Source organism: Callithrix jacchus, chromosome 7 (genome assembly GCF_049354715.1).
Source record: "Callithrix jacchus isolate 240 chromosome 7, calJac240_pri, whole genome shotgun sequence".
NCBI classification, from domain to species: domain Eukaryota; kingdom Metazoa; phylum Chordata; class Mammalia; order Primates; family Cebidae; genus Callithrix; species Callithrix jacchus.
The window spans coordinates 49,879,251-49,892,349 of record NC_133508.1 but is presented as its reverse complement, the minus strand read 5'-3'; the positions used below and the strand labels follow the sequence as shown (position 1 = coordinate 49,892,349).

General features: G+C 50.4%; 1 protein-coding gene across 22 annotated transcripts in view; it reads right to left on the bottom strand.

Moving 5' to 3' along the window:
• Positions 1 to 13,099, bottom strand: part of MFN2 (mitofusin 2) — a 28,847-nt gene continuing 15,748 nt past the window's right edge. For all 22 annotated transcript variants that reach the window (XM_078330392.1, XM_078330390.1, XM_078330387.1 and 19 more), the window contains 11 exons: positions 10,784 to 10,937; positions 10,499 to 10,566; positions 10,243 to 10,364; positions 8,244 to 8,370; positions 7,784 to 7,888; positions 7,556 to 7,658; positions 6,555 to 6,775; positions 5,438 to 5,593; positions 4,869 to 5,065; positions 3,703 to 3,837; positions 1 to 1,993 (listed from right to left, as the gene is read on the bottom strand). In XM_078330392.1, coding sequence (XP_078186518.1) covers positions 1,924 to 1,993; positions 3,703 to 3,837; positions 4,869 to 5,065; positions 5,438 to 5,593; positions 6,555 to 6,775; positions 7,556 to 7,658; positions 7,784 to 7,888; positions 8,244 to 8,370; positions 10,243 to 10,364; positions 10,499 to 10,566; positions 10,784 to 10,937 — 1,458 coding nt within the window. In that variant the 3' untranslated portion in view covers positions 1 to 1,923. The remainder of the gene's footprint in view (positions 1,994 to 3,702; positions 3,838 to 4,868; positions 5,066 to 5,437; positions 5,594 to 6,554; positions 6,776 to 7,555; positions 7,659 to 7,783; positions 7,889 to 8,243; positions 8,371 to 10,242; positions 10,365 to 10,498; positions 10,567 to 10,783; positions 10,938 to 13,099) is intronic.

The following is a 13,099-nucleotide window of genomic DNA, read 5'->3' as shown; positions in this document are numbered from 1 at the left end:
AAGGGTTTCCAACTAGGATTTATTTTAGTTTCCAATATTATGAGCAATGATACAGGAGTAACTCAGGCAAATACGTCACCTGGAATACATCAGAGAAAACTCACTGTGTCAGCACGTCTTGTGCTCCAGCAAATGAACATAAAATCAGAACAAAGTTAGCAGCATTAAAGTGCTTTTGGTCGTACTTCTTTCAGAAAGAATCTCTTCCTCAGTGGTATAAATTTAATTTTACTTACTGAAGAAACAAAATTTCATTTATTCCCTAGGGGCTACATTGAAAAAACTCATGTTTATTCTAAAAAAAAAATTTTTTTTTTTTTTCCAAAAAGAGCACAAAATCCATTGCAATTGTGTGACACTGATTTTTTCTGACACGCTGTGAAGTGAGTGACCCTTGTCCATCCAGTCCTGGCACACACCCAGGGACATCCACCCACAGCATGTCCACCTGGCAGAGTCCATCACTTCACCCCACACGACAGGGCAGACTGAGGGCTTTAAGTACCAGCAGGTATGTGAGCAGGACATCATCTGTGATGTGGCCACCAACCAACTCATTTCCCCAGAGACAAGTGATGGCTGGGCTGCTGGCCCCTTCCCTGCTGGCTGCTTTTTGGGAGAGGTGTTGCTTATTTCTAGGAAGCTCCAACTTGTGCCAGACAGGCTTTGTCACCCAAACTGCTTTTCGCACACAGTCAACACCCTGGTGACAGGCATCTGCTCCCATCTCAACCAGTAACAATCCCGAAACTCAACATCAGCATAAGGACAAGGGGGTCAGTCAAAGGTTCTGGGGATCAGGGAGGGTGGGAGGATGGGTGCTGGATTTTCCACATTGTCCCTTAGCCAACTGCAGTCGCTGGCATAGGAAATTTAGTCCAAGGGATTTCGGGCAAGGTAGGGCAGGGGAGTGAAGACATGTCTCTTAGGGGCCACAACAGGGATGCAATCAAGCCTAGTAGCCCCTCGCAGGACGAGGCCAAGTGGACAGCCCATTCTCCAGCTGTCCTGTGTGGGGCCCACTCCCCTCAGCCAGCCACCAAGGTCCCCACCTTCCACCATCCTTCCTTCTAGCACATCCTTCAACCACCTGGACCAAGCCATCTTCCAAAACAGATCCACACAAAACAGGCCTACACAAGTCCAGGACTGACACTAAAGCAAGGGACACAATGATGAGAAGAGAAGCCAAGTCCCTCCTTGTCCCGGTGACCACCACCTGCTCCACCTACTCCCCACACATCTGACAGCCCTCTCCTCTGAGCTACCCCCATTCCTCCAGCTTCCTTGCGGCACCCTTTCTACCCCTCCCAGTACAGGGCCCACCTCAGCCTAAGCCCAGAGGTAACAACCTCACATCAAGATGTGCCTGTGAGGCTCTGCGAACGGGATGAAGCAGTGAGCCAACAGATAAGACGGACACAAGCCACAGTCCCCTGGGACAGACTCTGGAACTACTTCTGATGCTTCTGTGAAGAAAATCCAATCATCCCTTATACCTGCAGGTGTGCTGGGGTGCAAGGAGAGCAGGTGTGCACAGGCTGGAGGAAGGTGGGGGTGTCTGCCTGATACCCTCGAAGGCTTCCATGAGGCACTGTGCAATGCTGAGATCCTAAGGCCTTATCAAGCAATCAAATGAACCTGATAAAGCTGGAAAAAGCCTTAACATAACTCCTTGGTACCATGCTGTCCATAGTTGTAGCTGAAAGCATCCTTTAAGGGTATGAGCCAGATCTTCCTGCAACAGCAGGCAAAGGACGGGGAAATAACTAGTGCTGGAGAGCTCAAACGGCATGAGACTGGGTGCTTCATTCTCTTGGCGGTGGCCAGGGGAAGGGGCCACACGTGCTTCTGCGGGAGCCCACACAGCACGCAGGGCTGGCAGCACCACCCCCTTCACGCAGGCTCCACCTCAGGTGCCCACTATCTGCTGGGCTGTAGGTACTGATGTGTGAACATATTGAGCTCACTGTCCAACCAACCAGCTTTATTCCTGCAAAGAAATGGTTCTTTTGTAACCATGATAGCTGATGACAGTTTTAGGACTACCCACCAGGCACTATTCTAAGGACACTTGCCACGTACCCTCATGTAACCCTACAGCAATCATGTTTATCCCCATTTCGCAAATGGGAAAAAGGAGGACCAGAGGGGTTAATAAGCCAGGGAGCCTCAAGTCAGGCTTTTCTGATTCTCAAGCGCTGTGTTTGCTTCACCCAGGACCATGTACAAGTCCCTGAGCTATCAGGAACTCAGTTTCCCTGCTTGTCAAGCAAGGGGTTGAGGTGCTAATAGGAGACTCTTTTCAGGTTCAACCGTGTCACCGTGGCTGACAATCAGCAGTTTCCCCCATCCCCCCTTCCTGAGAGTCCCCAGAGGGCAAGCAATGTGTCCCTGGGAAGCAGCTGTCCCCAGGTGGGAGTGGGGAGCCCACATCCGCAGTTAAGGGCAAGGAAAGCCCACTGATCTGGTGAAGTTGGAGCTGACACCCTCTGATGCAGCTCCCCTCTGGCTCTGCACCCTGCAGGCTCTGACGTCAGGGCAGGAAGTGCAGGGTCCCCATGTGCTGATGTTATCATGGGCTGGGCAGGCCGAGGGTTTCTGCAGGGTCCCCACGTGCTGATGTTATCATGCGCTGGGCAGGCCAAGGGTTTCTACAGGACACTTTTATATTCAGTCATGCAGTTGTGTCACAAAATGTTACTCCCATTTTACAGATGAAAATAACGAGACATAGGAGAGTTAAGAGCTTGGGCCAAACATGAGTGGCTGGAGAGAACCTGTGACTTCAGACTCCTCAAACTGATGCTCTTTTCAGCAAACTGTTAATGAAAGCTCCACAGAGACCCCATGGAGATCTGAGTTCCAATCCCAGCTCTGCCAGTCCCCAGACAGGTAAACAGCTTCTCTGTGGGTAAATGGGAGGCTATGCCCTTTTCAAAGGTCCAAAGAGTGGCAGGTATAAGGGGCTGCTGCAGCCAAGCACACCTGGGCTCCCCTCCTAGCCTGGCCATTTTCTGAGATGTCAGACAAGTTCCCCAATTTTTTTTTTTTTGAGACAGAGTTTTGCTCTTTTTGCCCAGGCTGGAGTGCAACGGCACGATCTCAGCTCACCACAACCTCTGCCTCCCGAGTTCAAGCAGTTCTCCTGCCTCAGCCTCCTGAGTAGCTGGGATTACAGGCATGCACCACTACACCTGGCTAATTTTGTATTTTTCATAGAGATGGGGTTTCTCCATGTTGGTCAGGCTGGTCTCGAACTCTCGACCTCAGGTGATCCACCTGCCTTGACCTCCCAAAGTGCTGGGATTGTGAGCCACCACGCCTGGCGTTCCCCAATTTTTCTATGTATAAAATGGAGGGATATAGAAGACTGAGTGAAATAGCACACGTAAAGCGCTGCAGGCCCTGCGGCTCGGCACAGTGTGCTGTGAACTGCAATCTCGCAGTACTGTGATGCCATTGTATGTACTTGCCATCAACTGCAAGTGCTTTGTAGGCAGTGACACTGTCATGTTGAGCCTCCAGCACCAGCACCATCTGGCACCCATCAGATACGTGGTACACATCTAATACCAATGAGCTAAACCTCCACCAAAGAGGTTTGTGTCCACACCCAAGACACAAGACCAGCAGCTGAGCCCCAGTGTGCTTGGGCTGTACCCCGGAGCCCTCACCTCTGGCCACCCAGCCCAGCCTCACCTGAGCAGCTTTGCTTTGCTCTGAAGTGAGTCAAGAACCTCAATTTTCTTGTTCATGGCAGCAATTTCCTGCTCCAGGTTCTCCCGGGTGACGTCAACTTGCTGACACAGATGAGCAAAGGTCCCAGAGAGTTCCCTGGGGAGGAGAGAGAGGGGAATCAATTGGGGTGTGTGGAGCAAGATGCCACTGGTGGTTTAACCCACCCAGAGTGGGGAGCAGCTGGGCCCATCTATATCCCTGACAGCAGCTCTGCCCTGAGCCAGCTCTGGTTTGGCAGAATCTTCTACCCTCTGCTGAGACTGTGAATAATCATAACAACCAAACACATTCAGCACCACCATGGCCTGAGAATCAACAGCACAGAGCAGTGCACCCTGGTTTGGGCACAAGAGATCCTGACTCTGCTGCTTATCAGCCAAGTGGCAGGGGACATGTGACTATTTTTCAAACCTCAGTTTCTTCATTTTGAAAAAAGAGATGTCTGTTAAGACAACATCTATCTCAAAGAGTGAGAGAAATACATAAATTAGGTGCAAAATGTCTAGAGCAAAGGGACCACCACTCACAATAAAAAAAAGGAAGTGAGCATATTCGTGATGTATACTGAGTAACTAGCATGACAGATGCCAGTCACCCCAGATTGAGCAATAGATTCCCACCTAACCCAAGATGTGCACAAAAATCAGGCTGGGTTTGAAAACTTCAAAGCTGGCCAGGCACGATGGCTCATGCCTGTAATCCAAGCACTTTGGAGGCCAAGGCGGGTGGATCACCTGAGGTTGGGAGTTCAAGACCAGCCTGACCAACATGTTGAAACCCCATCTTTAAAAAAAAAAAAAGAAAACTTCAAAGCTACATCCATAGCCCAAGCTCTTCAGAGCAACCTCTGAAACTCTTACATTTTATAAATATCTCTTGCCTTCCCATTTCTTCCTCCTCAAGGGACCCAGAGGCCTAACTAGTCCCGGCCCAAGACACAAGGTGTCCCTGGGAGACGCCTCTCCCCATCACTGGCCTCAAAGCTGGCCCTGCACCCCTGAAGGCCCAGGGTCTACAATGCTCAGGACCCAGTGGCTTCCAGGTCAGTTTGAAGAGAGATGGGAAAGGGAGATGGGCTTGACCCTGCCTAAAGGAAGTCCCTGCTGGGGTCCAACGGGGCCACTCACTGCTGGACTTGGTGGCTACAGTTGGAGCCAGTGTAGCTGATGACCAGCTGCAGCTTCTCACTGGCATGCTCCACAAACTGGCGCTTGAAAGCCCTCTCTTTGGCCTTGGTGGTCCAGGTCAGACGCTCATAGACGTAGAGGAGGCCATAAAGCCCAAAAGAGAGGGCGATGAGCCGCCAGCCCACCGCCTTCCACACCTGCAGAACACATGGTCACCCTGGAGTGCAGCCTCTCTGTGACCCACCCACCTTTTGGGGCCCATCACTACCAGGGCCATCTAAAGGGCTCCAGCCAAGGAGCCTTCACGTTTCTACTCTGAGTTCCCCTCTTAATGTCTCCTTTGATCCCACTGAGGCCAGAAAGGCTGGGACCATCTCCAGAGGGAAGTGAGGGAAACTTCGTGAGGGAGTAAGCGTTCCTTATGCGATCACAGAGGAAAGTCACTAAAAGAGAAAGTATGTATTGGACTGTGGCGTGTGTGGCCAACGCAGGGTCATCACTGGAACTAGCCCTCAGGCCCTGCCCGCCTGCCCTCCTCCCCACCTTCCCAAGCAGAACTGCTCACTGACCACTCCTCCAACAACGAGAATGCCCATGGAGGTCCTGGATGTCAGGGAGGCCAGGCCGGTAACCATGGAAACCATGAGCTCCTCCTGGGTGAGTGAGCCCTGGGGCAGTGGGGGCATGCTGGGGTTGGCTGGCGTCAGAGGGATGGGACGCTGAACCTGAGGAGAGAAAGATGAGAGGGGTGAGGGGGATGTGGTGAGTCTCTCATTCACATGTTCTGTGTATCCCTGTTTCCCAGACTAGGGCATCACTGAGAATGCCCTAGTTTAGACAACAGGGACACACGGAATAGCTCCTCGATTTCTAAAAGGCAAAAAGGGGAAAACTAGCTTCACATGTAGCAAAGGTGTGGAGCTTCCCAGTGGACCTGCCAATCCTCACGTGACACCACGGGATGTGCACAGTGTGAGCAGGAGCCATCCTGGCCCACCTGGCAGCTTCCCTGAGCATGGGTTGTATACAGAGGGCAGTACGTGTGACAACTCAAGTGGTTTAGAGATGAATGTTTTTAAAATTGGAATTTTAAAATAGTTATGTACGTGGTTATTTTTAAAGTCATCTTTTTTTTTTTTTTTTTTTTTTTTTGAGACGGAATTTCACTGTTGTTACCCAGACTGGAGTACAATGGCGCAATCTCGGCTCACCACAACCTCTGCCTCCTGGGTTCAGGCAATTCTCCTGCCTCAGCCTCCCGAGTAGCTGGAATTACAGGCACGCGCCACCATGCCCAGCTAATTTTTTGTATTTTTAGTAGAGAGGGGGTTTCACCATGTTGACCAGGATGGTCTCTATCTCTTGACCTCATGATCCACCCGCCTCGGCCTCCCAAAGTGCTGGGATTACAGGCTTGAGCCACCGTGAAGTCATCTTTTTTTAATAGCTACATACTTTAATGTGTATTAGAAAAAAATACTAGCATCTGTCATTTCACAAATAGTACTGCTTAGAACAAATCCAGGTCAATCAGTAGCAAACATTCTGACTGTGGTGTACTGTGGGGGGGCACCCCACACAGCTGCTGACCTTAGGGAACCCCCCGTTTTAGAATGGTTCCTATGTCTGGAGGCGGGGTACACACTGACCTCCCACAATGGCCCTGAGGTGAGGAACTTTGCTTGCCTGGTCATTGTAGCCCATCAAGGCCCGACGGCTGTTCTTGGGGCCCAGGAACCTATTCACCAGCATGGTCCATCCGAGAGAAAAATGGAACTCAATGTCTTCCTGAAAGTCAGCACACAGCTTGTCACAGTTCAGGTCATAGTTGAGGGAGAAGCACTGGCGTGGAACCAGCATGTCTATCTGACTCCGCACAGACACAGGAAGGAGGGGTTTCAAGCCATCTGTCAGGTAGAGAAATGGGGGAAAAGCTTATCAGCTCAGCCCTGCGCCACAGCAGCGCCAAGCCAGAACTGCACTAGCTACTGCCAGGGACGCCGAACAGCTTTGCCCGGGAACCATACCCCAGGCAAGTCACCCGTGAGACTGAGCATGCCTCACTTGAGGCCAGCTCTCCCTAGCTCAAGTGGACTCATGATGCCATATCTGCTAATGCTTATGCCTCACATGAACTTAAAGGAGCAGGCCCAATTCTCAGCCTAGGATAGACCCATGTGGTAGCACAAGATGGGCTCCCCAACCCTGTGTACAGAATGAGTTCAAAAGGCCAGGCTTGGTGGTTCATGCCTGTAATCCCAGCACTCTAGGAGGCTGAGGCAGGTGGATCACTTGAAGTCAGGAGTTCGAGACCAGCCTGGCCAACAAGATGAAACCCCATCTCTACTAAAAATACAAAAAAAAAAATCAGCCAGGTGTAGTGGTGCACACCTGTAATCCTAGCTACTCGGGAGGCTGAGGCAGAAGAATCGCTTGAACCTAGGTGGCAGAGGTCACAGTGAGCCAAGATCATGTCACTGCACTCCAGCCTGGGTTACAGAGTAAGACTCTGTCTCAAAAAACAAACAAGAATGAGATCACAGTATGTACCTAGAACCTGAAGGTACTGAGTTGAACCGTCATGATAGGTGACAGATAAGGGAAGTCCTGATTTTTTTAGATTGGCCTCCGAATCCGATCTCTGGGCAGCCCAGGGCCACAAGTCCCAAGTTCCCCTAGGTACTAACCTATCATGTCCTGCTGCATGGTCTGCAGGGAGTTGGTGATGGCTGTGGAGCAGCGGTCGGACATGTTTCGGCCCAGTCCTTCCTCTATGTGGCGGTGCAGTTCCTGCCACCAGAAAAGGGAGGTTAAGAGAAGCACCCCATAAAAATTCCCTTCTGGCCACATGCACCAGCAGGGCCTGAATCACTTTTGGGACCCCTGCCAAGAGGACCTGTTGCTCCATGACTCACATTCTTATAAACTTTGAGGACTACTGGAGAAGGGTGGAAATCCATCTGGTAATCGTCCACCAGCACAGAGAGGCGCCTGATTTCCTCGGCCATTGCCGTCGACACCTACGGCAAAAGGAAGCACACTGTTAAGTATCAAGGAAGACAAGGTTCAGTCTTGCAGCACCAGGAGATCCTTACCAGAGGGCACATCCTTCCTCACACCAGCAGCCTCTTCCGCTCCTCTATGGAATTAAGGCCTGATCAAACGACCACATGATCTGTGGAGGTCCAGAGGAGGGGGAACATGCCCAGCATCCCACAACCCCACAGCAGAACCCAAAAGGCAGCTCTATCCTTGTAGCAGGGCCATAACTTCCTTCTGGAAGGCTGAGAAGCTCCTAAGAGGAGGATGTCTGCTTTCTTCTGGACTCTACTCGGAGTCCAAATCCCCCCAGAATGCTTCCTCCTCATTGCTCACCTGTCTCTCCACCTCCTCTGTAATCTGCTTAATTCGTAGTTTATAGTCTTGAGCCAAGAGCTCCAGCTGTTTGTCGATAAATTTCAGCCGGTCTTGCCGCTCTTCACGCATTTCCTCGCAGTAAACCCTGAAAGCAGAGTACTGGTGAAAAATCCATGTTCCTGCCTGACCAAGCAGAGGAGCAAGAGGGAATGCCAGAAAGCCCACAGTGCCCCACCCGCTATCTTGCCTGGCAGGGCGGCACACATGCACCCAGCGGCATGGCCTTCCCCTTCCCAGGTAGGAAGGGGCCCCTGCAGCCAACTGTGTACTCTTCAGTCTTTTATGTGGTAGAGGAGGTGGTGACAGCACAGGGAGGGCGCTTTAAGGGGGTTTAAACAAATTCTGCCAATTAATATAGGGAAAAAGCTCAACCTCACTAGTAACCACAGAAATGAATTTTTTTTTTTTTTTTTTGAGACGGAGTTTCGCTCTTGTTACCCAGGCTGGAGTGCAATGGCACGATCTCGGCTCATCGCAACCTCCGCCTCCTGGGTTCAGGCAATTCTCCTGCCTCAGCCTCCCGAGTAGCTGGGATTACAGGCACGTGCCACCATGCCCAGCTAATTTTTTGTATTTTTAGTAGAGGGGGGTTTCACCATGTTGACCAGGATGGTCTCGATCTCTTGACCTCATGATCCACCTGCCTCGGCCTCCCAAAGTGCTGAGATTACAGGCTTGAGCCACCGCGCCCGGCCAGAAATGAAAATTTTAAGGGCACTGTTTTCCACCAAGTCCTGGCAAAAATGGCCAGGCCTGACATTCTGGTGAGAGCTGAGGAAATGGCAAGCCTGTGGACAGTATTGTCACGCACTGAATGGGTATGGCTGTTGTAGAGCGCAATCAAGTAAAACTGACTACAACTTGAAACGCATGTACCTAAGACAGAATCACTGCCGCTAGGACCCCAGGAGGACTCTTACAAAGCTGCACAAGCGGACACATGAACCGATGTCCACTGCAGTGGGGTTTACAATAGCAAAAAAAAAATCTAAAACTCCATCCATAGGAAAATGAGGCATATTCACAATGGAATATACTATAGCAGTTACTACTCAGAAACTCGAATTACACGTACTAACAAGGATAAAGGGAAAAACAACGTTGAGTGGAAAGACAGGTCAGATACAGTGACAGACTGTGTGATGCCACATCTGCACGTCTGAACCATGTAAAAACCTTACATATTCTTCGGCATTTATGTAAAAAGTACCGTTTGAATGGGTGACAGGACTATGTAAATTCGTGATTATGGTGCCTCGGGGCAGAGTGACACTGGTACAAGTGTAAAAGAAAAGGGCACTGAACTTTTTTTTAACTTCATATAAACAATTGAGAAAGTCAATTCTGTGTGACAGAAGCAAGATGGTTTTGTATTATTCTTTAGTGACAGGGTCTCACTCTGTAGCCCAGGCTGGAGTGCAGTGGTGTGATCACAGCTCACTAGAACCTTGAACTCCTGGGCTCAAGCAATCCTCCTGCCTCAGCCTCCCAAGTAGCTGGAATTATAGGTGTGCGCCACCATGCCCAGCTGCTTTTTAAAATTTTTGTAGAGGTGGGGTCTCACTATGTTATCTGGGCTGGACTCAAACTCCTGACCTCAAGCAGTCCTCCTGCCTCAGTTGCCCAAAGTGTTGAGATCACAGGCATGAGCTACTGCTCCTGGCTGGAATGTTGTTTTTAATAATACATTCAGGCTCTGAGAATGGCTGCAGAGCTCAGCAGGGCATGGGCCAAGGCCTCCAACACGGGATCATGCAGCACAGACCAGGTGGGGTGATCAAGCACCCAGCTGCCCTCCTCACCAGGCTGTCTATGTGGCTTTAACATGGTCTGGTGGCCAGGGAAAGGGTCCTAGATGGGAGCCCAGAGACTCAGCCCTGCCTAACTGCCCAGAGCAGGGGTGAAGCACCCTCATCTCAGCAGCACGCTCCACCTATCTGGTGTCTTGGACTCTTACTGCTGCTCCCGAGCTGCCACATGCAGCGAGTCCATGATGAGTCGAACCGCCTCTGCAATCTGCTTGGCCCGGACTGTGTGCTGCTCAAACTTGGTCTTCACTGCAGACTGGGAGATGCATTCCTGGAACACACAGAGACACCGAGGGAGGCAGGGGCTATAGCCAAAGGGCAGACACTGGCTTTCACTGCCAGGGACATAGCCAGTGGGAGCTGGGGAGGCACAGAATCACCAGACACCAGAATCAAAGGACTCACCTCAAATCTCCTCTCAAAATTCTGAAACTCAAACATCCTCACTTGAAAGCCTTCTGCGAGAGCGCCCCCTAGGAGAATTGTACTGCATTAGTCCAAAAATAGCAGCAGCAGAGGAAAATGATAGAATCTTTAGCCAGAAACCAAGCCACTGGCTAAAGAGCAAGAGTCTCTCACTCGGCTATTCTCAGCATTCCCTTCTCAGAAGGATTTTCTACTGATAGAGTCAGCATAAGACAAAATGTCTCAAACATCAGGGAAAAGAAGGACATCTGTTCTGATCATTACCTGCTTCAGGCATGCCCTGGGCTTTCTGAATCCTGGCGTTGAGCACCTCCTTGGCAGACACAAAGAAGATGCGGTCCCCAGCCTGGGATCGATCCACCACACCCAGCTCATCCACCAGGAAGCTGGTACAACGCTCCATATGCTGCCGTCGCACCTGGAGCCCAAACAAATGTGTCCAGAGTGGGTGCAGGCGGCCCCACAGCCCCCACCTGCCTCTTTTATTAAAAGAATAGGTGCCAGGGCCGGGCACAGTGACTCATGAGGTCAGGAGTTTGACATCAGCCTGAACAAGGTGGTGAAACCTCGTCTCTACTAAAATACAAAAACTAGCCAGGCACAGTGGCAGGCGCCTATAATCCCAGCTACTCAGGAGGCTGAGACAGGAGAATCGCTTGAACCTAGGAAGCGGAGGTTGCAGTGAGCTGAGATAGTGCCACTGCAATCTAGCCTGGGTGACAGAGCAAGATTCGGCCTAAAAAAAAAAAAAAATAGGTGCCAGGCACAGTGGCTCATGCCTGTAATTTGGGAGGCCAAGGTGGATGGATCACTGGAGGTCAGGAGTTTGACTCTAGCCTGACCAACATAGTGAAACCCCGTCTCTACTAAAAATACAAAAAACAGCCAGCTGTGGTGGCACACGCCTGTAATCCCAGCTACTTGGGAGGCTGAGGCAGGAGAATCACTTGAACCTAGGAGGCAGAGGTTGCAGTGAGCCAAGATAATGCCACTCCACTCCAGCCTGGGTGACAAATCTCCGTCTTAAAAAATAAATAAATAAATAATAAGGCCAGGTGCTGTGGTTCACACCTGTAATCCCAGCACTTTGGGAGGCTGAGGCAGGTGGATCAAGAGATCAGGAGTTTGAGACCAGCCTGGCCAACATAGTGAAACACCCATCTCTACTAAAAACACAAAAATTAGCCAGGTGTGGTGGCACACACCTGCAGTCCCAGCTACTCGGGAGGCTGAGGCGGGAGAACTGCCTGAACCCAGGAGGCAGAGGTTGCAATGAGCTGAGACCACACCATTGCACTCTAGCCTGGGTGACAGAGTGAGACTCCATCTCAAAAAAAAAAAAAGAATACGTAATAAGAGGCTGAGCACGGTGGCTCATGCCTGTAATCCCAGCACTTTGGGAGGCAAAGGCAGGTGGATCACTTGAGGTCAGGAGTTCAAGACCAGTGGCCCACATGGTGAAACCCCATCTCTACTACTAAAAATACAAAAAAATTAGCCAGGCATGGTGGCAGGCGCCTGTCATCCCAGCTACTCAGGAGGCTGAGGCAGGAGAATCGCTTGAACCTGGAGGCGGAGGTTGCAGTGAGCCAAGACTGCACTACTGCACTCCAGCCTGGGAGACAGAGTGAGAAGAAAAAAGAAGAGGCAATACATTCACATGGCTCAACAGCCAAAGGTATAAACACATACACGGTGCAATGTCTCCCACTATTCTGCTCTCTTACTACCAAGTTTCCTAGACCAATGCATGGGGGTTACTTGACATAGAGCCTGACAAAGATATTTTATGATATACAAGCAGAAATGCTTAAATGTGCCCCAGACTGCCTCTTGTTAAGCCTACACATTACCTTACTTTGGTGCCTTGGAAGGAAAGGAACCCTGGGGGCAAGAAACTTAAATCTGGAGCTATACTCTGACAAGCTGTGTACTCCTGGAGCACTGTTTACAAAAGGAGTGGGCATCACTAGAAAACCTCTCCTGGCTCTGACATCCCAGGGTTCTACCGATAAAATGTGATAATAACCTCCTATAGACACCTACCACGTGTCAGGCATTTTTAACTGATTTCATCCTCTCAAGAAGTCTATTTATCACACCATTACACTGGTGAGGAAACTGGATTACCAGAAGGGTCAAGGAATCTACCAAAGCCACACTGTCTAGTGTCAGTCAGAATTTGGATCCCAAGCCAGGCACAATGGATCATGCCTGTAATCCCAGCACTTGGGGAGGCCGAGGCAGATGGATCACCTGAGATCAGGAAGTTTGAGACCAGCCTGGCCAACACGGTGAAACTCATCTCTATTAAAAGCAGAAAAATTAGCCAGGCGTGGTGACAGGTGCCTGAAATCCCAGCTATTAGGGAGGCTGAGGCAGGAGAGTTCCTTGAACCCAGGAGGCAGAGGTCGCACCATTGCACTTCAGCCAGGGCAACAAGAGTAAAACTCCTTCTCAAAAAAAAAAAAGGAATTTGGACTCCAGCCTACTGACTGCAGCTGCATGTTTTATCATCCCATATTACTATATTATCAATCTATTACCCTTGTTTTTTTTGGAGATGGCGTTTTGCTACAC